Raw genomic sequence first — 26,022 nt, 5'->3', positions numbered from 1 at the left:
ATCGGGAAAATCCTCCATTCATCTTAATGGTCCTTCTGAGGAAAGAAACCAGACAATCTTATCAAATCTGGCAGCAGCAGCACATGATAAGTGCAGGAAATTCATGTAACACACAAAAACACACACACACAAACACCGCTTACTAATATTCAGTCCTGATATCAACACTCACTGTAGAGTCTCCAGTTTACAGTGTGGATCCTCCAGTGCTGTAGAGAGAAGTGCCACTCCTGAATCCTGCAGATTATTGATACTCAGGTCCAGGAGTCTCAGACGTGAGGAGTTTGATCTGAGAGCTGAAGACAGAGCTGAACAGCTCACAGCTGAGAGGGAACAGCCATACAGTCTGGGAGAAACATGATGTTCCATCAGATTATTATAGTCATTATTACTCTTTATTTACCTGTAGATAAACACACACCCTTTATCATGATTGTTATATTTAGTTTTAATCATTTATTTAACTTTAACATTTTAGGTGCTTTATGTTGTTAGTAGGATGTTATAGGTGATATGAATCTTTAAAGATATTGTATTAGTACATTTTGATATTATATTTGTTAATTTTTGTAAAATTGTTGATTTGTAACATGGTTTGCTGTATTCTTTACAGACTGCTCACCACCTCTTGCATGTTACCTTATATAAGCTGTTTAATTCTACTGCTGGGCTGTCAGTAAATGTACGGATGATAACGTCTTAGCATCAGAATTAAGTTTTGTAGAACTTTGGATCGACACTGAATTGTGTTTTTATACACGCATCGGACAAATAAGTGAAACTCGACTTCGACCTCTAACTGCTTTTGGTTTAATTTGATATAGTCACCAAATATGCAGTTTTTCTTCAAATATACAGTACAGGCCAAACGTTTGGACACACCTTCTCATTCAACGTGTTTTCTTTATTTTCATGACCATTTACGTTGGTAGATTCTCACTGAAGGCATCAAAACTATAAATGAACACATGTACTCAACAAAAAGTGGAGACCTGGCCTCCACAGTCACCGGACCTGAACCCAATCCAGATGGTTTGGGGTGAGTTGGACCAACAAGTGCTAAACACCTCTGGGAACTCCTTCAAGACTGTTGGAGAAGCATTTCAGGTGACGACCTCTTTAAGCTCATCGAGAGAATGCCAAGAGTGTACAAAGCAGTAATCAGAGCAAAGAAACTAGAATATAAAACAAGTTTTCACTTATTTCACCTTTTTTTGTTAAGTACATAACTCCACATTCAAAGTTTTGAAGCCTTCAGTGAGAATCTACCAACGTAAATGGTCATGATGGTAAAGAAAACACTGCATGAGAAGGTGTGTCCAAATGTTAGGCCTGTACTGTATTGCCATCAAATATTATTCAGTCCTGATATCAACACTCACAGTAGATTCTCCAGTTACGCCAACGTGCTGACGGGGGAGGGAAGTGCAGAAGCAGGACATGCTGGGAAGGATTTTTTAATTAATAAACAATAAATAAATACAAATAAACAATGGCACAGTGGCCGAAAATGGAAATAAAGGGGAACAACAAAAACGAGCCCGCAGGTGTGTGGCGAACTCAAAACATAGAACAGAAACTCAAGTTTGTGCACCAAGTCCACGAAAAATGCCGGAGCTTCCGAAGGGGCGGAAATCTCTGGCTTTTATGCGCTGTCAGGATTGGGTACAGGTGATGATCCCAGCTGCAGTCAATCCTGACAAGGTCCAGCCTGCTCTGCTCTTTTCTGCTACCCCAGGTAAGCTAAGATATGTTATGTTACTGCTGGGCTGTCAGTAAATGTGCGCAAGATCTTAACGTCTCAATAAAGTTTTGTAGAACCTTTGATCGACACATTTACATTTCCTTAATAATCAATATAACATCATAGAAATTACACAATGCATGAAAAAGCAACAGAGTTTTCCAGTCTGGTGACTCTAAAAAAATAAATAAAAGAACCAGAGATAGCCATTATTCATTATTTGGAGTTTTATCTTCTCTCAGAGACACATGGCAGCTTCTGAATGTTTCTGTATTTTATTACTTTACTGTGACCCAACAGAAAGTCAGAGTCTGTTCTGATGTCTTAATTCAGCTGAATGTCTTACTTGATCTGGTGGTTCCAGGAAATGTCTGGAAGTCTGAAAAAGGCAGAGTTCTCCACTGCCTGCAGAGACACAGTGATGAACAGAGAGGACAGATCATGTTCTTTAAGCACCACACTGAAATGATCTGGAAACTATTTACTTTACATTTCCTTAATAATCAATATAACATCTTAGAAATTACACAATGCATGAAAAAGCAACAGAGTTTTCCAGTCTGGTGACTCTAAATTGTCTGTGGGTGTGAGTGAATGGTGTGTGTGTGTGTGTGGGGGAGATTGAGTGAATAGCATGTATGTACAATTTAAACTTTATACATATATATAAATATAATTATGTTGCTACGTTGCTGACTGTTTTGAAATACGCTTGAGATGAGGCTTAATCTCCACTGGATTTATGATGCTTGTTCATGAACTAGTTACTCTTCACAGACTCACAGCTGGATACTGATTTGAGGGGCCGTTTAGGAAATATTTCACACTTTTGTTACACAAACACATGTGAAACACTCACACATTCACATATGAAACTAACAAGCATGCATTTATACTACTGAAAACTCGCACACACACATATGAAACACTCACACAGATACAGGTGAAAGCACGGTTTGGACACACACACATATGTGTGTGTGTGGCTTTCACATGTATCTGTGTGAGCATTTCATATATGTGTGTGTGTGGTTTTAACATGTATCTGTGTGAGCATTTCATATGTGTGTGTGCGTGTTTTTCACCTGTATCTGTGTGAGTGTTTCATATGTGTGTGTGCGAGTTTTCAGAAGTATAAATGCATGCTTGTCAGTTTCATATGTGTTTCACATGTGTTTGTGTAACAAAAGTCTGAAATATTTCCTAAACGGCCCCTCATATACTGAAGCCTTCAGTCTACATAGAATTTACATTTCTAGAATATAAATCCCATGGAATGTGCAATTGACAGACAGATTGACAGACATTAATAGTAATAACGTATAATCACTGCAAGTAGATCAGCTGACATGAGTGTTGACAATTCTAAATGACCAGATGGTTGGATTCAACGTTATTGATACACCAGGCTAATAATAGTTTTAAAACATTGATGTTTCTTACTTTGAACCAGAGGGGGCGCTTTCTCCACTCCACGGTCCATGGACATGTCACTCTTCATAGACACACAGCTGGACGCTGGAGACTTAAGTCTATGTGAGAAAATGAGTGTTGTTTGAAGAATGGCTTTACATTTTCCAGATCAAACAATCAAATAAACCTGTTCACTGTGGTCACAGATATATGTAAATATGTATATTTATAATATGTATAATACAAGAAGATAAATAGCTCCTACTCAGTACATGATTTTTCTCACCAGCTTTGTGTTTAAGTTACGTTGTAACAAATATATATATTTGAGAAGACGCAGGATGTTCATGATGGTGGTGAAGCTGCTACAAACACATATTCCATCTTCTGTAGGTCCTAAGCTTAAGTCCTGCTGAAAATGCAAAGCCGCGTAATCATTTCGAACATTCCGTACTGGCTAAAAACCTCCAGAGAAGCGCACTTCTACTGAATCCAGAGACGCCGGACACGTTCCGCAGCCCAGAAGCATCAAACCTTACCTTTTAAACTCGTTTCTCGCTGGACTGAAAACACTTTCACTTTCGTCTTCGGAACTGGAACAGGAAGTGATACTGCTGTTCCCCCGCCTGCTCAGATTTAATCTTCATTTTAGTTCTTAAGTAACAAAAATCATTGTCATAATTGTCATAATTACAAAATAAAATATGGAGGCGTCACCACACGCTAGACAATGAAGCATTATAACACTTTCATATTACACATAATGAAATAGAAGATTTATCATGGTGGTAACGTAGAAGTAGAATGTAGAAACATTTTTATATTTCGTGTTAGCGTTACAGTTGACGTCGTCTCTGAATTTTGCTCTGTTTGTGCCACTGATGGACAGAAAAGGTCACGGGACCCAGGAAAGGTCGTGGCCAGTTCAGAATCCAGCAGTTTGGGCGTGTCTGTGAAAGGGGTGTTTTCAGCAGTAACATGTCAGGATGAGGCGTGGGTAGTGGTTTAATTCATGTTTAATTCATGTTAATTCATCCAGCGGTGAGTACAGGGCTCCACCCAGCACTACGTCACCGGCCCAGAACCGGGAGGACAGGAGAAAAAGCAGCCACCAGCTTCCATTTAACTCCGTATTTGGGGTCAAAGGCAACGTGTAGAAATTATTACTCCACTAGTTTCATATTTCTTGCACCGGAAAGCTGCTCTGGGGCCAAGACACTTAACACTTGGGTGTAAGTAGCGGATGGATGAGGAAGGAGTTCGGGTGCAGACACTGTCACCACCCGTCCCTCCAAAGCCAAGGTTCTACACTTATTTGTGGCTTTTTAGGTCATCTTTACATTTTAATGGTGTTTTTTTTACAAATTATACATCCACACACACAATAACCATGTCAGAGCAGAAGAAGGAGTTTCATAAAGTTTTATTGTTCTGGGTGTGAACACACAACACCACAGGCTTTTTACTTCTTCTTCTCCACTTACTGTCATGTTTTACCCTGATAAGTTTGTGACACGGTAACAGTGGTGATGGACATCAGTTTTTCAGAACTTCATGAATCTTATGGCCTCATCACAGCTACATGTCTGAGCTACTAACCCACCCTGATCTGCTGGTAACACGTCTCTGTGTTAAAGTACCAAAATATGGGCCAATGTACCAGAAGTATCTTCACAGCTGAGACGCCCTCTTCCAACATAGAAGCTCTGGTCACCTTGGACTTGTACCAGTCCTCCGACTCCTGGGTCTCCAGGACTCTCTGTAGGACAACATCAGGTTCTGGTAATGAAGATCAACATCCACAGACTTGAATAATCGAATTACTACACTTGTATGATTATTAGTGTCTTTCACTGGTCCTTTACTTAACTACAGGATTTTTTTCTTGTTTTGCCAGTATACTGTGCAAAGAACATTAATAATAATAATAATAACAATAATAATACATTATTATTGTTGTTGTTGTTTTGGATTTGTATATGTTCCATGAAAAAAAATTTTGTTTAATTGTTTGAACTGTTTTCCATTACTTTGACAGGCCCATGTGTTTCCAGGTAATAAATGATGGACGGGCTTCATTTTTTGTTTCATGAAGTCTCACGTGTTATAACTGGAATTACAGCAGCACCAGTCGACATATTCAGGTGAAAAGTAATAAAAGTCGTACTTGCAGCAGAAAACACTAATGTAGCAGTAACATTAATGATCCACCAGAGGGCAGCAGACTTTACTTTACTTAACTTTGCTGAGCAGACTCTTTTATCCAAAGAGACTCACAAGAGGAAGACACCAGCAATTCTCATTCGGTGTCTATATATTTTGAGTTAAAAAAATAAGATCCCTGATAAGGTCTGACTTGTCAGAAAAAGAAAATGCTAGGGAATTATTAAGAATTATAAAATAAATTTATTTTATTTATTTATATTTAATTTTGTGCAGTGTGTATGCATGTGCGTGTGTTATTGTTAGACAACACTAATGTAGACAACACTAATGTAGCAGTAACATTAATAATCCACCAGAAATCAGCTGGTAACTGTTTAAGCACAGATGTCCCTCAGTGACTGAAGTGACGGAAATACCAGTAAAACTATCAGACTTTCATAAACAAGTATTGCAATATTGGAAACTCATTTTCAAACACAACTTTTCACCACATTCAACTCCGAGTTGGAACAACAGATACATCTTGATAAAACGCAAGTCATTCTTTTACAAAGATTGGTTTGAAAAAGGTATTTGGTCCATCTTACATCTTATGGAAGCTGATGGTAGTTTCTTATCATATGAAGACTTTATAGGAAAATACACGTTAACATGTACAATAACTAAATTTAACAGGGTATTAAAGGCAATTCCTTCTACTGTGACTTTATTAATTAAAGGCATGATAACATATTCCGTAATTATTCCAAAAGAACCATCTATGACTATAAATGGATGTGAATTTATAGACAGAAAATGTAATAACAAATTAATAAGAAACTATCTAACTTCAATATTGTTTCCAATCACCTTAAGAAGAAAACATTTGTTTAAAGATTATGATGTTATCTCTTTAAAGAAAATTTGAACTAAATACCTCTATTTTCCAATACCACGGAAAGCTAAAGAAATCCATTTTAAAATTATGTCAGAATCAGAATCAGAATCGTATTTATTGGCCAAGTAAGTGCAAGCACATACAAGGAATTTGATTCCGGTAGATGGTGTCTCTCAAGTACAATGTACAACAACAACAACAGCAATGTGCAAGGGTGTGGTGTTATTGTACAAGTTGTGGATTTGTTTGTGATTTATAAATAACTATATCTACTTTTTATTAAATAAATAAGCAAAAAAAAAAAAAAAAAAATCTTATATACAAGTGAACATAAAGTGCGATGTGCAATGATGGAGGAGATACTGTAAATCTCCTGTATCATCTGTTTAGGAGGGAGATGGCGAGGGGGAAGAAGCTGTTTGTGTGTCGGCTGGTCCTGATCTGCAGCTTCTGTAACATCTGCCAGAGGCCAGCAGGTCAAAAAGTCTGTGTCCAGGATGTGAGGGATCTGAGATGATTTTTCCCTGCCCTTTTTCTGGATCTGGAGAGGTACAGGTCCTGAATGGAGGGCAGGGGGGCACCGGTGATCCTTTCTGCTGACCGTACAGTCCGCTGCAGTCTGATCCTGTCCTGTTTAGTGGCTGCTCCATACCAGGCGGTGATGGAGGAGCACAGGACAGACTCAATGACCGCAGTGTAGAACTGGATCAGCAGCTCTTGTGGAAGACTGTACTTCCCCAGTTGCCTCAGGAAGTACATCCTCTGCTGGGTCTTTTTGAGGATGGAGGAGATGTTGGTCTCCCACTTCAGGTCCTGGGAAATGGTGGTGCCCAGGAACTTGAAGGTCTCCACAATGGTGAGGGGGAGCAATGTTGAGGGATGTCCACTGTCCACTCTCATCTCCACAGTCTTGAGCGTGTTCAGCTCCAGGTTGTGCTGACTGCACCAGAGTACCAGCAGCTCAACTTCCTGTTGGTATGCAGATTCATCACCATCCTGGATGAGCCCAATGACAGTGGTGTCGTCTGCAAACTTCAGGAGTTTTACCGTTGAGTTCCTGGAGGTGCAGTCGTTGGTGTACAGGGAGAAGAGTAGTGGGCAGTGGACACATCCTTGAGGGGCACCAGTACTGAGGGACCGTGTACCAGAAATGATCTCCCCCAGCCTCACTTGCTGCTTCCTGTCTGTCAGGAAGCTGGTGATCCACTGGTACCAGGTGAAATGCTGAGCTGGGAGAGTTTGGAGGTGAGGAGTTCAGGCACAATGGTGTTGAACGCCGAGCTGAAGTCCACAAACAGGATCCTGGCGTAGGTTCCCGGGGGGTCGAGATGGCATTGCAAATGTATGACATTTATCCCTGTAATGATATTTTGTTTTTTGTTTATTATTTTTATTTATTTAATTTTTAGTTCTTGTTGTGGTGATATAGGTTGTAATATTTTGTACTATTTGTGCTCAGTTTACAATGTTCTGAAGACATTCCTTAATATAGGAAATGTGTCTTGTAATTTGTAATACTAAATAAAAGGTTAATTGAAAAAAAAAAAAACTTCACTTTCTTTCACTTCACTTTCTTTTACTGCAACATTTAATGTAGCAGTAACATTAATTATCCACTAGAGGGCAGCAGATAACACTAATGTAGCAGTAACATTAATAATCCACCAGAGGGCAGCAGATAACAGTAATGTAGCAGTAACATTAATTATCCACCAGAGGGCAGCAGACATGTGAGAGCTGAGAACAGAGCTGAACAGCTCACAGCTGAGAGGGAACAGTACCACAGCCTGGGAGAAACATGATGATACATCAGATTATTGCAGTCATTATTACTCTTTATTTACCTGTAGATAAACACACCGTTTTAAACATTTATTTCACTTTTAACAATTTCTCAGAGGTGTCAAAAGTATTCACAATCATTAATGAAGTAGAAGTATAGATAGTAAGGTTTCATCAGACTTTAGCAAAAGTAGAAGTTTTAATTAAAGATTTTTAATTAAGTATAAAAGTAAAAGTAATGTAATGGGGAAAATGCCAATAAGGACAAAATTGCACTATAATGCACTAACCAATCTCCCAATTTTTTGAAGGGTTATATCATGACTACAATGTTTTATTAAAATGTAAAACCTGTTTTAGTCACACATGTCCATTTTAGTACAATGCAAATATATTAAAGAACCTATGTTCTTTAGTTGCTATGAACTCAGTCTCACTAACGACAGCTTTCACTTTTATTCTCATTTCTACAGAGGCCTTTGTCACTTTTTTCACAACAGTATTATGTGTCATGACATCAGTATTTGGTTGAAGATCAATGAAGCCCTGTTGCTGAACAATGTTTGGTGGGTGCAAGCCTTGGACAATTAATTTGAGGACTGCTGTGTCCACACTTGCCTGGGACAACCTTGGAGACTCCCACAGCTTGGCTTGTTTGATGGGTGGGTTAATGAACATTCAGTGGATGACTTCCTTTTGAGGGCTGCTGAAGTAAAGTGTGTGCACCTCTGTAGACGAGTGGGGTGTTTCTTCACATACTATCTAGGACTTGTGTTGTATTAAATGTCATGTTTGAAGTTTAAGAATGAAGGTCCAACTACAAATTAGGGGGCAGTTTTACTCGTCTATGCAGTTATGTTGCCCAGCAGCCTTAGAACGTGTTTAAATCAACATTTTTGACTACAGCTTTGCAGAATTAGCATATATATAATCACACAAACAACTGTAAAATTTGTCAAGAAAAAAATGTGGAGAAAAAAAGGAAAAATAATATAAGCTCAGATAACATTTGGATAATAATTTCAACGTTAATCATAGTCTACTGCTAGCAAGCAAACCATGTCATGTCTACATGTACCCAGGCACAGCAAACATCGCTACATCACTACATAGCTTGCAGTGCATTCGGAAGGAGATGTTTTCTTCCTGGACACCACACTGCTCGCTGGTGCCTGGCTGAGACATTTCGGGAGTTGGGAGTCACACCACATTTGTTACGTCCTTGATGGAGTGTGACGTAATTTGCGTCATGTGCAGGTGCGATAGGAAGACCAATAAGCTGCAATAAAGGAAGTCAACTGAATTGATTTTCCAAGTTTATGTTCCGCTTTTGCATCAACAGGGTCAGGCATAAGATACACAGTTGTCTTGATGATGTCATCAAGCCCCCAGGCTCTGGGTGGGGACGGTGATCTGCTCAGTGGCACCTTGGCGGATTCGAACCAGCAACTTTCTGATTATGAGGCGTGCCAGTACACGGAGGAGGTGGGTCACAGTGAGGCCATCCTGTCACTGCAGTCATGTCAAGGCAGAATCCTATGTTTACCATGCGCCCTTATCCAGAGGTTGTGGTGAGTGGGGTTTGAGCCTGGTTCGTGGGCAACTACCACCCTACACAGTACTAATCACTGGAGTGATTCACCATCTCCACGGAGCCCTGTGGGTCCGGGTGGTTCGGTCGCGGGTCGTTACTGTACGCACCTCGAGTTCGTTACTGTACGTTACGTTACGTTGGAGCCTTACGTCTCTTAACAGCGAGACGGGTATTTATATGGCACCAGCTGCCACTCGTTTCCACACACGGGAGTGTAAGAATGACACCTGGACACGACTCGACTCTGCCCGCGGGGATTACCGAGGACGCCGCCCCACACCGACTCGCCGCGTCCCCGTGTCCTCCCGACCCGGTACCGTCGATAATTCCGTTCCGACCAACGGCGCCCGACGCGGATCGTCCAATCAGGTTTCAGGTCACAAAACGGGCTGTTTGTCGAGACTTCCCCACTCCAGAACTCGAATAACCCCGAGCGGCTCCTTCAGGGGTCCCAGGTCCAGTTTAAAGCCAGACGTGAACTTTAGAAGGTCGAAAGACTTGTTGTTTTTTTTTTAAATGACACGTTACGTTCGTTCAGGCTCATGAAGTTCGCAGTCCTGCCCAGTTTTTATTCTACTTTTATTTCCTGACCTGAACGGTGTCCACGGCGCGGGAACTAAACTCGAACTGCTCTGCGGCGAGACGAGGAGAGAAAATGTCCCCCGCGGAGAGCCGCACGACGGACACCTCGAGGTTAAACCTGTCCAGAAAACGCGAATTCAGAACGATGATAGTTTACATTTACATTTACATTTATGGCATTTGGCAGACGCCCTTATCCAGAGCGACTTACAACGTTCTTAAGTTACCATCGATGAAGAGATCAATTCCGGTTCACTAGGACCCCAACTATGAATACATCTATTTAATTCACTCTGTTGTAGATTCTGTACACAAAGTTCGACAACAAGAAAATTACAATTTAATCTAAATATTCTTTAAAGAGGAAGGTCTTGAGCTGTCGTTTGAAGGTGCTCAGTGACTGAGCTGTTCTGACCTCGAGGGGAAGTTCATTCCACCACCGGGGCCAAGACGGAGAAGAGTCTAGATGATGTTTCCTTTTACCTTCAGAGATGGAGGGACCAGGCGAGCAGTACTGGAGGCTCGGAGTATACGAGGTGCAGTGCGAGGTGTAATAAGGGCTGTGAGGTAGGATGGTGCTGCTCCATGTTTGGCTTTGTAGGCCAGCATCAGTATTTTGAACCTGATGCGTGCAGCTACTGGGAGCCAGTGGAGGGAACGTAGCAGAGGGGCGGTGTGGAGAACTTGGGAAGGTTGAAGATCAGTCGTGCTGCTGCATTTTGTATGAGTTGAAGAGGTCGGATGGTACATAGTGGTAGACCAGCGTTATTATTGTTATAGTTATCATTATTATAGTTATTATTTTAATTATTATTTTATGTTTCAGGCAGGGTACAGATACGATGAATAGTATAAATGTAAATCCATTATAATTCATTATACCAATCAGGTCTACATAAATGAAGATAATGATATTTGTTAGATGTCTGTTTTTTTTTTTTTTGTTTGTTTTTTTGGCCTGTGACTGACCTATGACCTCTGACCCCTGTGTGAGGTGGTCAGGTTGAGGAGGCGCGGATACACATTGACGACCCTGAGCTGCGGCGGCTGCTGAGTCTGACCACGGCAGACCTGCGATTCGCGGACAACCTCGTCAAGCACCTGACGGACAACCATGACAACGTCTTCCTGGACGGGACGGGACGGGACGGGATAAGACGAGTGGATCCGGGCCCAGTTCCTCCTCTACGTCCTCTGGCTGCTGTCCTCTACACTGCAGCAGGGTCGGAACCCGTCCGCTGTCCGCTAACAGCTGTTACTGTGTGCAGATAACGAGAAGCTGCTGCTGGAATACGGAGCCCCGTTCGTCTCGGCCTGGAGGAACACCCACAATTTCAGGGTGTGGTTCACCAACAAGCACCCGGCCATGGCCGAGATCACTGCAGGGTGGGTGTGGCCGGCCAGAATCACAATCTGATCAAAACTTGAAATGTACTAAAGGAAACACATCTATTGGTTAAATGTGTTTATATCATGCAGTTATTAAAGACAAGAAACATCAATAAGTCCCTCCGAAGCCCCATTACTCCCGACTTCTCCGGCCTACTTACCAGGAATGTGGCTGGAATAATATTATGTAAACTTTGAAATTAATTTGATTAAGATATGTTGGTTTTAATGAAGTTGAACCGCCGAGGTGCCGCCTGTCATGGCCGCCCACTGCTCACCGAGGCTGATCCGACTCTGTCTGTCTGTCTGTCTGTCTGTTTGCACAGTGATTCTCAATTTGTTTGTGTGGTTTGCACTTCAGGGCCACCGTAGGTTAGCGCTCCTGGCGGTTAACTTCCTCTACAGCCGGACTCATGTAACCGAGTCTGAACCGCTCAGAGAGCGGGTTAGCGCCAATACTGACTCAAGTGACTCAAGTGACTCACGCACCCGGATCAGTTCAGTGAGTGACTCAGAGGGAGCCGAATCCTAAAAAGGATCCGAGTATGACAGCTCTACTGTCCAGCCTGTTCAAGTTCTTCTTCGTCAGCGTCCTCTCCAGACACCTGTGTTCCGTCGTATTGCGCATGCGCGAGACGAAAGTACGTTTAAGAAATTAGAAGAGTTGTTTCGCGCTATCCTGATATTTAACCATAGGCCAGTAAATACAAATATGTTCGACTGAGAAGCAGCAGCAGCAGCTGACTGTCTTGGCAATAAGCTTAAATCTTACTGCTTTCCCAGTTATTTTATTGCGCAAATGTGGAAAAGATCCAGAACCTATGAACAAATGAATACATAAATAATTAAATACGGTAAAAGGAACATAAATATTTGTCTCTACTCCTTTTACCATGTGCACACACATGCACACAAAAAGCATAAAGAAGACTTAGCTGAAATAAATGTACATTTTAAAACATAAGCTGGAAAATATCCCATATGTACATAATAATCACACAGTGTGAACGTGCCTTCAGTACAACACACTCAACACTCTTAAGTACTATGTACTAAATTTGTTTAGTTTAACCACTGCATCGACCAAAAAGTTCACACTACTATTCTAATAAAGTTAAATCAACAAATCTCCTGCTTGGTACTAAAGTCCACTATCAACTCTTTTGTCTTGTTCCTCTGGCACCAATTCTCCTGATTTCCAACCTCCTCCAGGTAGGCTGACTCGTCATTGTCAGAGATCAGGCCCACCACGACAGTGTCGTCAGCAAACGTAATGATGATGGTGGAGTTAGTAGTGGCTGCACAGTCAGTAGAACGTGTAAAGTTCTTGTTGGTCCAGGTAAGAAGCAGCAGCTCGTCCACTTTATTTGGAAGGGAGCAGAGGTTCGGCAAGAGGATGGACCGGAGCGCAGTGCGGAATCCCCGACAAGCTGCTCTTCAGACTAGGATCTCCATAAAAGTTTCCAGGATTATGAGAAATGGGTAGAAAGTTTTTTTATACGACTGAATGATGACAAGCAGTTCATGGCTGGAAAAAGTTGTGCGTCCGAGTGACCAAAGACGCAGAAAAGAAACAAAAACAAAGAAAGTATGAGAGAAAGCAGAAGGCTGCCATTTATAACAAAATTTCATGTAATATTGTCTGATGAATAAAAACAAGACTAGATGTAAACGAGACGTTATTTCCTCTTGTTTAATTGAGTTATTTATCTCAGTAGTTTTTCTGTTTCCTGTGTCTCACTCACGGTCGAACAGATGACGTCACTTCTCCAGGTCTCGTTCGTGCATTATTTCGATGTCAGAATTATGATGGGTCATACATTTCTGGTGGTGGGTTAACAGATGGTTGAGACAAAAGACACTTTCTTTAAAAAGTGGAGCACAAAACAGAATGTGTTGAATAACACAAGCAGATATGCAGCCTCAGGAAAAGATGGAAAGTATTCTTGAGTCTATGAGACTAAAAGACCATTTTCATTGGCAAAAACAGTCAGATGATCCTGACTAAAACGTTCAGACTTTGTCGACTGAAACTTAACTAGATTAAAATGAGTACGGCCGTCAGAAATACCCGTCTACACAAATATTTGTATTTAAAATTTCTATTAAATGTGGCCTTGTCCCCACACAGAAACAGAGACCCAGAGAAGTTAGTTTCTAAAACGGGTCCAGAGTTCCACGTTTACAGCAAATTGGATTTTAGTGAAAATGCTGACATTCAGCCAACCTGACCTAGAACCTCAAACACTTCATACCTACAACGACGGGGATAAATGTTCATGGTTCAGATGCAGAATCTCATTAAAACATTTCTAATGACAATACAGGAGAAATATTTAACAGAACTAGATGTGAAACAAGGAGAGAACTTGACACCAGAATTACAGCGTGTGGTGTGGAGGGGGTTAAGAGCATAGACAGTTGTATATCTCCATGTGGATCACAGTTCAGATAACTCCTGTGGACAGATATAGGAACCAAAAACTGCTTGGGAGGAGACCGAAGACCAATTAAAAACTAATAATTACCACTTCACGATGCAGAACACCAAACATGTATTAGAATAAACTGTTCCAGATGTCTGGTTCCCCCATCTGAAGTGTATTTAGTAAAGAGGACCTGTAGTTGTAAATGGTGCATGCTTGAAAAGGAGAGACGGGACTACTTGATACACGACAGTCCATTTCAGCATTTATTTGGCTATTAAAAGAGAACGATCATAAAGAGACAGGCTGGTCAACCTCTGATGAACAACGGTCCCAAAGAGATTTCTTTCTCCCATCCAGAATCTGAAAGCAAGGAAGAGGAACAGAATTAAAATGGATCAGCACAAACAGAAAGACAAAAATGGACGCCATGTCCATATACCTGAGACAGAGGTCAGATCTCTTGCCTTCCTGGACCCACAAGAACCATCACAGCAGCTACACAGTTGGTCCTCTCCACCTGCACCAGCCCACCTTCATAGAAAGATCAGGGCCTGAATAAAAAGTACATGTGGATGTTTGTAATGCAGCGTCTAGTCCAGACCTACTTCTGTCCTACAAAAGAACAGGCCTTGTGCTCAGCATCAGTCGGGGAAGCAGCCGCTGTTGCCTTCAGCAAGCAAGTGATGAACAGCTGGAACAAGAGAGATACGGACGGTCAGCCACTACGCCAAGGTGGTGGAACCATGAGCGTGTAGGGCCAGCTTGAGACACGTACAGAGCCAGTGTCCCCCTGCTGAAACCTGAAAGCCTCCAGCTGGAACTGGAGCTTGAAATCCTGTGTACGGGGCAGGAAGCGAGAAGATGAGCCAGTGAGCTTGGAATCAACCAGACACCTATAATAAAAGGAGAGCAAAATGAGACTACAGCACATCGTAAACAAAGCCATAAAGAAATGAAGCTGCTCCTCACCCATGGTTCTGAATGAAGAGATAACTGGGAGCAGCAGCTGCATCAGGGACAGCGGTGACCACACAGGTATCAACAAACACCCGGAGGGGGACATGGTTGTACTGCTTGACAGAAGCCTCAAAATGGATCAGATCTCCCATGTAATAGATGTTGGAAGGCCTCTCAAACTTCCAATCATCTGAAGACAAAAGCAAATGTTAGGAACAGCCAACACAGTGGAACAGTGGACCACAACTGTACCTACCAGTCATGAGCTTGAGAGAGAAGACCAGCAGCTCCTCTGCAGTTTTAGTAGCAGCATATGGGACCCAGGAAGGCTGCAGGGCATTGCTGCTCACATTGTGAAGCCTGGTCACATGCAAGAAGAAACCGATATCAAAAAGCATCTAAATACAGAGAGACATGGGAGAGCAGATCAGCTAGAGCTCACCTCAAATAGTGGCATTCAATCCCAATTACAGCACCACTGGTTCTGACTATTGGAGCAGAAGTGTCAGAAATGGCTCTTGGGATGTAGGTCAGAGAAAAGGAATAAACCAGGGAATCGTTGGTCATCTGTGTTTGAAGGGGGAAAAAGCCAGAGTTACTGGAGAAAGTCCAACAGATTCCTGACCAAAGAGGAACCAGAACTCACCACTACTTGGCTGCCACAGGCCTGCAAATAGGACTGAAAATACAGCAGCTGAGCCACAGAATCTTCTCCAGTCACCCCACAGCCTCCTAGTGAGATGTCTGATGCCTGGATGAGCTCTCCAGAACCAAACAGGTCCTTCTTAACCTGCACGTGCACCATATTCTCGTCACAGGTAGCTGCCACACTGCTGACTGATACCGGCTCCCTCAGCTGGAACTGCACTGGGGGGGACGTGGGCTCTACTGGCATCTGAGGAAACTTCCAGGTCAGCTCCTTTACTGGGCCAAGCAGCTGCTGCTGGACACTTCCAGGATCTTGAAGCTGCCCGCCTGATCCCTGAGGCGGTGGCAGCACGCCGGGGACAAACGGGGGACGGCCAGGCAACTGAGGCGGCGGCAGCACGCCGGGGACAAACGGGGACGGCCAGGCAACTGAGGCGGCGGCAGCACGCCGGGGACAAACGGGGGACGGCCAGGCACCTGAGGCGGCGGCAGCACGCCGGGGACAAACGGGGGACGGCCAGGCACCTGAGGCGGCGGCAGCACGCCGGGGACAAACGGGGGACGGCCAGGCACCTGAGGCGGCGGCAGCACGCCGGGGACAAACGGGGGACGGCCAGGCACCTGAGGCGGCGGCAGCACGCCGGGGACAAACGGGGGACGGGCAGGCACCTGAGGCGGGGCACAACCCGGGGACAAAGGGGGGACTGGCAGGAGCCTGAGGCAGCACGGGCACAAAGGGGGGACTGGCAGGAGCCTGAGGCGGCACAACCCAGGGACAAACGGGGGACGGGCAGGCACCTGAGGCGGCGGCAGCACGCTGGGGACAAACGGGGGACGGGCAGGCACCTGAGGTGGATTCATTGCAGGTCTTGGAAGAGGTTGCCTAGAAGCTGGAGCAGGTCCTGATACACCTTTAACATCCAGCAGAACTGCACCCATACAAACCCCTACAACACCTCCCCACAGCAACACTGCCACTGACCACCAACCCATGATGCCACATTACAGTCACCACCATGTATGGCTTCCACTTTTATAGGACACATAATTAACATTAATGACCTTCTAGACCTGCCAAGTCTGGCACTCATTAGATAACTAGTACCAGTTGTACAAGACTAGATTGGGGTCTACAAATCCGGTCCTGGAGTAAAATGATCCTGCACGTTTTTGGGTTTATCCTCATTTAGCACAGCTGGTTCCACCACTCAACCCGTTACCACCCAGTTCTTGAGTGGAATCAGGTGCGGTTTCACCGTGACCTGTCAAGGACACGTTGTGTATATGTGTACTGTGTGCTGTGCTGCAGTGTATCACAATGAGAATAACTTCACTGTCAGGTACTGAGTATGGGGGTACAGTGGTCACATGCAAATAATATTTGAGTTCATTTACAACATTTTTTATTTACAACATTTTATTTTCTTTAATTTGCACAGTGTTCACTGATGATGACGAGTGTCTGTGCGTAAATGGACTTTATTTTTCATATATATTTACATTTCAGCTCAGTCCTCTACAAGCACCACACCAGCCTTAGATAACTGACTGGGCACTTTAATATCTTATTTTTTATCTTTTTTCACACTTTTGGTGTGCACTAGTTCAGTGTGTTAAAATGCAAAGACAACTTACAAACAACTTTTAATTTAGTACAAAAAACGAGAGAAAAGGTCATAACTGATCTGGAACAGAGGCTGAAGACATTGCTGTCTGTTTGCTGCTTGAAGTGTGAAGATGTTCTTGTTTCCGTACGTTTTCTGTATCAGTCCGTTGCCGCGAAGCCGTCTTCGTTGTTACTATACACACAGGACACATGGACATGAGTCAAAAGACAATTCACTTTAGAACGAGTGGTACTTGCATGCAATAGGACTGCGAGCCACTGAATCTTTCATTACAATCACATCACACCACATCACTCATCTTTACTCACACGTCAAGCTGCCTGTTATTGATTAAAATGGTGCGAAGGTGACAGCAGTATTGTCGTGCATGGGAAACACTGTATTGTAGTGGCGGTGTTGTAGAACTATTGTGACTTTACAAAAATGGACATTTTATTTAAGGTCATCTTACAGAAAGATGAAAAAATGAACAATAAAACATCATTTCACACCAATTACATCTTGTGTTGAGGCGAGTAAGCCAGTTTGAGGAAGTGTGTTAAATTTGAAGTGACCTGCTAAAATACCATCAGCCTTCCGGTGACTTCCAACCCGCCGTGAACACCAGCTGCTGTGATGTCTGTGAGTGCACCTTCTCACAGACATGAAAGATTTGCTAAATTTATCAGAATATATATGTAGCAGTCAGTCAATATTGAGAAGACCAGAACTGATGGTCAAATGATGATTTATTGAAGCCGTCCGTGTCATCAACCAACATGAGAACTAAGCAAGAGCAGATACCAATAATTACGATCATCATGCACAGCACCTTACGTTAGTATATTTCTTTCCCTTAGCATAACAAATCACGTCTTTTCTCACAAACATTACAAGTTGCTCAAATATACTTTAGTCATAGTTACAAACCTTGTTCCGTCATCAACTGATGCTAGATTTGTTGCTTTTAACTTTTTCGGTTGCTTTTAACCTTTTCTCTGCGTTCCCACTGAGCCTTTCCTGCTTTACTTCGCCCCTTCTGTCCGCTCACAAAGGGGTTATCAAAATAAGCGGGTAACATTACATTAATGTAAATCTTACGTTTTTTGGTCTTTACACTCCCATCAAATTATTTTCTGTTGAACATATGAAACACAAATAATTTATAAAAAAAAAAAAAAACAATAACATAGTAAACATCTTAACACTGTAACTTGAGAAATGTCCATACACTCAATCATCAGGAATCTTCCAGCAGCAGAACTAACTTATGAACTGGACGTTCTACCACTGACATTTTATTCACACGCTGACCTCCTTTGGTAAGATTTCTGTCAGCAAAGGCTATTTTGACCTTTCTGACAAGTCCATCTGTATCTTCTACAGTGTCCAAGATTCGGCCAAGCTTCCATTGGGATCGAGGTCGCATGTCATCTTTGTCCATTACTATGTCACCTATTTGCATGTTCCTTTTAGGTGTGTTCCATTTTTGTCTGGTCATAATGTTTTGAAGGTACTCCTGTCTCCATCTGCTCCAGAACTGGAGTAAGTACTGTATTTGACGCCATCGTTTGCGTGCATACAAGTCCGCTTTAACGAACTGTCCGGGGGGAGGCGGAGCCGTTGAGGTTTTCATTGTGACAAGGTGGTTTGGAGTAAGTGGCTCCAAACTTTGTGGATCATTGAGATTGTCTGTTGTTAGGGGGCGGCTGTTTACTATTGCAGCTGCTTCATAGAAGAATCAGTGAGCCGACCGGGTGTGAGAGCCAATGTTGCATTAAGAACATTTCTTACAGTTCGTATTTGTCGTTCCCACACTCCACCTGCGTGACTAGCATGAGGTGTGTTTAGGATGAATTCACATTGTTTTTCTGCAAGGAAGGTTGTCAGTCTGTCAGCGTCCATTCCACTTTGTGCTGTGTTCAGCTCATTTTTGGCACCTATGAAGTTGGTGCCTTGATCACATTTTATTTGTCTGACTGAGCCTCTTATGGCAATGAAACATCTGAGTCCATTTATAAAAGTGTCTGTTGACAGATCCTCTAACATTTCAACATGGACTGCACGTGAATATGCTTGTCTTTGTAAGTCCTTGATAATGACAGTTTCTGCATTTTGTCTTTCTGTCACAGTGGTGATCGTGTTTGATTTGTCTTTAAGCAGGTATCGTCTGAGACGTGCTACTGCACTGACTGCGCGGGACCAGGATGAGAACTTTCTGAGGCGGTCACTAAGGCTTGCATGTTCAGCAGTTTGTGTACTTAGTGTCTGCACCTTTTTCACTTCTGGGTCTCCTACTAGGAGTTCAATATTTTCCTTTGGTGGGTGTTGTATTTCTCTTTCCCATAGGAATTTAGGGCCAGTAAGCCAATTGGATGAGAGTAGTTCGTTTACTGACATGCCCCTGGAAGCCATGTCTGCTGGGTTTTCGGCAGTAGGCACATGAAACCATTGTTGTGGTGTGGTATCGTTGCGGATTTTCTGCACTCTATTCGTGACAAATGTGTGAAAATGCCTTGCCTCATTATTTAGGTATCCTAGAGTGACTTTAGAGTCAGTCCAAAAGAACTCTTCGACATTGTCATAAAGTAGTTCCTCTCTCAGCATGTTGCTCACGGTGACTGACACTGTGGCTGCGGTAAGTTCCAGCCTTGGGATTGTGGTGATTTTCGTGGGTGAGACATGTGCTTTGCCCATAATGAAGGCACAATGAACTTCCTTGTTTTTGTTTAAGAGTCTGAGATAAGAACATTGTCCATATCCTGTGGTGCTTGTGTCAGAAAAGTGATGTAATTCTCTTTTCACCACATCTCCAAAATGTGCAGGAACATAACATCTGCTTATTTGTAATTTTCTCAAATTGTGAAGATCTCCCTTCCAGCGCTCCCACCGTGGCCTGAGATGCTCTGGTATCGGGTCATCCCAATTCGTTCCTTGGCGGCACATTTCTTGGAGGATTCCTTTGCCATTGAGCACGTAAGGAGCTATGAATCCAAGGGGGTCATATATTGCTGCAACTGTGGATAGGATGCCACGCCGGGTTGGTGGTTGGTCTTTTAGTGTGATGTTGAACGTGAAGCAATCTTCCTCCATGTTCCAGTAAATGCCAAGTGCTCTTTCAGTCTGTGCTTCATTAAATGTCAAGTCCTTTGTTTTTGTATCTGTGGCATGCTCTGAGGTCGGAATACTATTCAGAACATTGATGTTGTTGGACACAAACTTGTGTAACCTTAAGCCACCCTTTGCGCACAATTCACGTGCTTCTTTTGCCAGTTGTATAGCATCCTTGACTGTCTCTGCGCTGGTGACGTAGAAGTCTCTTGTTATGAACCGTGAGCCTGCAGGATATGCAAGGCTGTTCTCTTTGGCTAAATGTTTCAGTCCATAGTTCGCACAACCAGGTGACGAAACAGCGCCAAAGAGATGAACTGTCATTCTGTAAGCTTGCAGTTGGCTGTTTATGTCACCATCTTTCCACCATAAGAAGCGCAAGTAATTGCGATCGCTTTCTTTGACCTGAAACTGGTGGAACATTTTCTCGATGTCACACATCAGCGCTATTTGGTGCTGTCTGAAGCGCACAAGAACACCCATAAGACTGTTGATCATGTCGGGGCCAATCAGTAAATGTTCATTAAGACAGGTACCTTTGTGTTTGGCGGAACAGTCGAAGACCACACATAACCTGTCAGGTTTCTTTGGATGATAGATGCCATGGTGTGGTATGTACCATGTCTTGCCAGGGAGTCCGATATCATCAGTCTCTTCTGCATCACCTCTTTCAATTATGTCATTCATGTATTTCCTGTAATCCTCCATGTATTTTTCGTCTTTCATGAGTTTGTGTTTGAGCTGGTTTAGTCTGTTTTCAGCAAGTTGTCTGTTATCTGGCATTTGTGGCTTTTCTCTAAATGGCAATGGCATTTTCAAATGTCCCGTTTCCGTCTGTGTTTATGCCTTGCTCAAGCTTCTATCATATGCTTCCAACCTGGCTCGAGCTGCTTTTACTTCCTTCTGCGCTCTTAAGCGTTCCAGCTCTGAATTTTGCGCTGCCATTTGTTCCTCCTCTATAGCCTTTGTCCTTTCTCTTTGTTCCTCTAGTACTCTATCACTCATTCTGCCTCTTTTGCTGCTAGTTCCGCTGCTGCTTCGGCAGCTGTGAAGCTGAGGATCGTTGGCTGTGGTTTGATGCCGCGGTCGAGCCATATATGGACTAGGGATGTCACGATTATAGATTTTGATGGCACGATTATCATCTGGGAAATAATCACGGTTTCACTTATTTCACAATGTAGACAATCACATTATTTAGAGGTTTTTACCTTTTATATACTGCTGTCTTTAAAAAAAAAGACATTCAAAGGCTACAGGATTGGAGTGCTCTTTTGTCTGGAGTGCTTGCTTCAGTTCTATCAGTTTGTATTAAAGTGCAAAAACGTGAGCATATTCTCAGTGCTCAGTCTTGAACTCAGGAGACAGGATATGGCCACTTGAGCTGAACACTCTTTCTGATGGCACGCTTGTTGCAGGGATGCAAACTTTTAAAAGCATTGGAATTTCTTCCACATGTGCTTTCCACCAAGCCAGTGGGTCACTATCAGCACTGACTGTAGGGAGGGACAAGTACAGTTTCACCTCAGAGTCAATTCTTTCTTGGATTGATGGCACTGTGACTGCACTTCCTGATGCTTTTGACATGTTCTTCTTTGCTGTGATTTGCTGTAACAGCCCAGACAGGCTCTTCTCTTTCCTTTTGGTGGTGGTGTTTGTGTTGGAGGAGGTGCTCTCTGTGGTTGCTGCTGGAGGCTGTTCTGATTCTAAATGTGATGCATGTGCCATTGCTTCATCAGTGCATGACTTGACTGTTTCATCCAGATTCTCAACAAAGTTTTCTCTGAACCTAGGATCCACAAAACTGCATATATTCAGCACATTTTTCATTTCCTCTGTGTATCTCAGCTGCATTATGTCTTGTTTCATAACATGTTTCATTTGTTTAGTGAGAGTGCTATCTTCCCCTTTTTCTTGAAGTATCTCATTGTTTCTGTGCTCTAAGACTGGCTTCACAGAGGAAAGTGTAACTTGTTTCTCTGAGGCTAGGACATCGATGAAATCATGGAGTGGGCATAGGAGCTGGCTTACTTCCTCCAGGACAGTGATTTCATTGTCTTTAGGCATAAAATGCCAGGTGCTTCTGTCTTCTGCTAGCACCCCACAGATGGCCTGCTGCTGCTCTAAGAACCTGGAAATCATCTCAAATGTGGATCCCCACCTGGTAACCACATCATGTATAAGTGAATGCAGAGGGATGTTCAATTGTGCCTGCTTCTTTTGAAGCTCACATTTCCGTTGCACCAAATGCCTGCATGCTCTGATAGCGGATTCCACCCTTGGCATCTTAAGGACCAAATTTAAATTATGACCAAAACAAGAAAACCAAACACAGGGAAATGATTCAAAGGCTTTCCTCATATTGCTGGCATTGTCTGTTGTAATTCCAGACAGAGTCTCTTTCTTTATCTTCCAGTCTATGAGCATGTTCTCCATCATTTCTGTGATATGCTCTGCTGTGGTCTTCTGGAAAATAAATAGTATCAAGGCAGTGAGACTTAAGCTTCCAATCAGCAGATGTATTAGACTGTAAAGTGCATAAATGGTTCTCCTCCACCACCAGTGCTGGTCCACAGGTCTGTGGTTGCACCAAACCACTCACCCTCCGCCAGCTGTTCTTCTACACCAGCTCGTACCTCCTGGTACATGGCTGGTAGTTTTGTTGTGGAGAAGTAGTTCCTTGTTGGAACTTTGTACTGTGGCACTGCCTTTTTCATCAAATGGAGAAATCCAGGTTTTTCCACAATCTGAAACGGCATCATGTCTTTGGCAATGAAATAGACCACAGCTTTATTCAAATCCTCTGCTTGCTTTGACCTAGGAGCATAGGTCACACACTTTGCAAAGGATTCTGCCACAGTAGGCTGTTGAACAGCAGCAGCCCCACCAGTCTTAATCTGAAGGTTAACAACAAACATTTCAATTAGTTACCAATACACTACTGACTTAAGTTAATTTAATTTTTTTAAATATATAACCTTTTAGCCTGTTTACTGTGATTTGTTTGTTTGAGGTCTCAATAAAAGGTCTCAGAAACTGAACATCTCTCACGCAAATGCATTAAGCCTAGCGCATTAAACAAACGGGTGTAGTAAACTAATAAATTATACCCTTTTCAAAACACGTGTACTTGCACACACCTTAACAATGCTGCACCGTAATAGCTTCTTTATAATTAATAATGCTAACATCAGACTTTAACAATCTAACTGCTACCTTCCATACTACATGAACAGGAACACCAGCTCGGTCCGTGTACGTGACGGCCAATGGATTTTCGTCTTAAATTAGAAAATGCAAAAAGGGGAAACGAAAAAATGGTCTGTCATCCAATTTTCTTCAGTGTGATTATAAGCGAAAGTCGGGAAATAAAACATCTGAATGGAAATCGAACTTTGGATTTTGTCTCTCTCACACACGCACCACACACAGGCTCCGCAAGTAACGGAGACGGTGGATGCAAAGCATGAGTCTCAGCCTGTGTTTGCGGTTGCTGTTGTGCGTTAGTGGTTAGACTGCACGCCCCCGTAATCTGCACTAGTTTGTTTACAGCGCAAGCCTGTTAGCCGCTTAGCCTAGCCCGGGCGAGTGTGTGGATTTGTGAGTTACAGTGAAGTTCCTAGATGTGTGTGTGTGTGTGTGTGTGTACACTCGACCGCGTGTCCAAAGCCTTGTGCTACACTTCTCTGCCTTCCTCCTCCTGCTGCTGAATGTCCGGCGCGCATTCCCGTGTTAAGATGCATCCAAAATAGATTTTTTTACCCCGCCCTAGTGAAATGTGACACATTACATTTAATTCCCTCCAACTCATTAAATAACTTGCTACTAACAGTTTAAATCAGTTATTTTATATTACCTTTACTTGGGCGTATAAAGCTGGATGATGATCCCGCAGGAGTCATGTTCGAGGTATTACCTCCTTTTGCCGAAACTTTCTTGTGGCACGTTTTGCATGTGGGTGATCCATCGTCAGTGAGCCATTATGCGCTGATTGTACTGTCTGTGTTTCTAGCACAAGTGCACCCCTGGTGGTAAAACGTTTTTGTTCCGGGCGAGTGCCACCAAGCTGTTGATAGCATTGTCCATAATCTACATTTTTAAGAGCGCCAACAGAAACACTGTGTTGAGGAGCCTTTACGATTAATTAACCGTGCCGTTTTAAATTGCGGTTAATCGTGAAACCGCTAATATGGACAAGGCGTAGTCATGCTGCAAAAATCCACGTAAACAAGTTTCTTTCACGCTCTGCATCAAAATCTCCATCAACACCACTTATTCTCTCCAGAATTATTCTTACAACTTCATGAGTTACTTGCTTCACATGCATCAATCTTTCTCCTTATGTCAGATGGTGGTGCAGTTTGGTTTCTTATTTCTGAATAGAACATCAATATATTGTCTCTCCTTTGTTCTATTATGTCTGCAAGTTCTGACATCTCTTTGTCTGTGATATCTGTCTTTAGCTTTTCTCTTGTTTCTCGTACTTGCATTTTCCATTGTTCATAAAGAGTTGTTAGTCTCCTTTCTTTTTTGCTTAATTCTTCCTTTCGGTATGTTATCATCTTTTCAGTTTGTACTTTAACTCTTTCGTCTTGGTAAGTCAGACATGCTTTGAGCTTTATCTTGAAGCTCACTTAACATTTGTTCTTTGAATGTAATTGGATCTTTAATGTCTTGTTGTGAACTTGCAGTTTGTTCATTTGTGACCGTTTGACTTAGTGATGCAGCCTGTACGGCTTCCATTTTGAGCCCCTTTCGATCCGTTTTCTCTTCTGAGAGACGTCGCGGGTATTACCTTAAACCACGTAGTGCAGCAGGAGGCGGCGGTCAAGCTCTTACTGTAGCATTCAGTCAATATTGAGAAGGCCAGAACTGATGGTCAAATGATGATTTATTGAAGCCGTCCGTGTCAGAGCTAAGCAAGAGCAGATACCAAAAATTACCATCATCCCTCGTCATTTACATTTACATTTACGGCATTTGCAGACGCCCTTATCCAGAGCGACTTACAACGTGCTTAAGTTACCATCGATGAAGAGATCAATTCCGGTTCACTAGGACCCCAACTATGAATACATCTATTAATTCACTCTGTTGTAGATTCTGTACACAAGTTTGACAACAAGAAAATTACAATTTAATCTAATATTCTTTAAAGATGAAGGTCTTGAGCTGTCGTTTGAAGGTGCTCAGTGACTGAGCTGTTCTGACTTCGAGGGGAAGTTCATTCCACACCACCGAGGGCCAGACGGAGAAGAGTCTAGATGAATTTTTTCCTTTTACCTTCAGAGATGGAGGGACCAGGCGAGCAGTACTGGAGGCTCGGAGTAAACGAGGTCAGTGCGAGTGTAGTAAGGGCTGTGAGGTAGGATGGTGCTACTCCATGTTTGGCTTTGTAGGCCAGCATCAGTATTTTGAACCTGATGCATGCAGCTACTGGGAGCCAGTGGAGGGAACGTAGCAGAGGGGCGGTGTGGGAGAATTGGAAGGTTGAAGATTAGTCGTGCTGCCTGCATTTTGTATGAGTTGTAGAGGTCGGATGTACATAGTGGTAGACCAGCTAGAAGGGAGTTGCAGTAGTCCAGTCTTGAGATTACTAAGGACTGAACCAGTAGTTGGGTGGCCTGGGTTGACAGATAAGGGCAGATTCGTCTGATATTGTAGAGAAGGAATCTACATGAGCGGGAAAGATTGCTGATGTGAGTTGGGAAGGAGAGTTGGTT

General features: G+C 42.9%; 1 protein-coding gene and 1 long non-coding RNA gene across 4 annotated transcripts; both read right to left on the bottom strand.

The window, feature by feature from the left end:
* Positions 1-304: 304 nt before the first annotated feature.
* LOC114766924 (uncharacterized) lies at positions 305-3,767 on the bottom strand. 3 transcript variants are annotated; one of them, XR_003742872.1, is made up of 6 exons: positions 3,697-3,712; positions 3,444-3,569; positions 3,188-3,276; positions 2,091-2,149; positions 1,383-1,443; positions 305-346 (listed from the first exon to the last, which is right to left on the bottom strand). It is a non-coding gene; the product is annotated as an uncharacterized LOC114766924 (long non-coding RNA). The 3 variants fall into 3 exon arrangements; XR_003742870.1 differs by lacking the exon at positions 3,444-3,569 and having other exon boundaries at positions 3,697-3,767; XR_003742871.1 differs by having other exon boundaries at positions 3,444-3,724.
* Positions 3,768-13,765: 9,998 nt separating this feature from the next.
* On the bottom strand, positions 13,766-22,947 carry LOC114774585 (zona pellucida sperm-binding protein 3-like). The gene is made up of 9 exons (XM_028966383.1): positions 22,902-22,947; positions 15,580-16,010; positions 15,376-15,500; positions 15,190-15,293; positions 14,946-15,123; positions 14,752-14,869; positions 14,582-14,667; positions 14,454-14,507; positions 13,766-13,802 (listed from the first exon to the last, which is right to left on the bottom strand). The coding sequence occupies exons 1-9, from the start codon at positions 22,945-22,947 to the stop codon at positions 13,766-13,768; spliced, it is 1,179 nt and encodes a 392-aa protein (XP_028822216.1).
* Between the last annotated feature and the right edge of the window lie 3,075 nt (positions 22,948-26,022).

This window comes from Denticeps clupeoides, chromosome 2 (assembly GCF_900700375.1).
Source record: "Denticeps clupeoides chromosome 2, fDenClu1.1, whole genome shotgun sequence".
NCBI lineage: Eukaryota > Metazoa > Chordata > Actinopteri > Clupeiformes > Denticipitidae > Denticeps > Denticeps clupeoides.
Note: the sequence above shows the minus strand (reverse complement) of the source record. Positions and strands in the feature narration are given on the sequence as shown.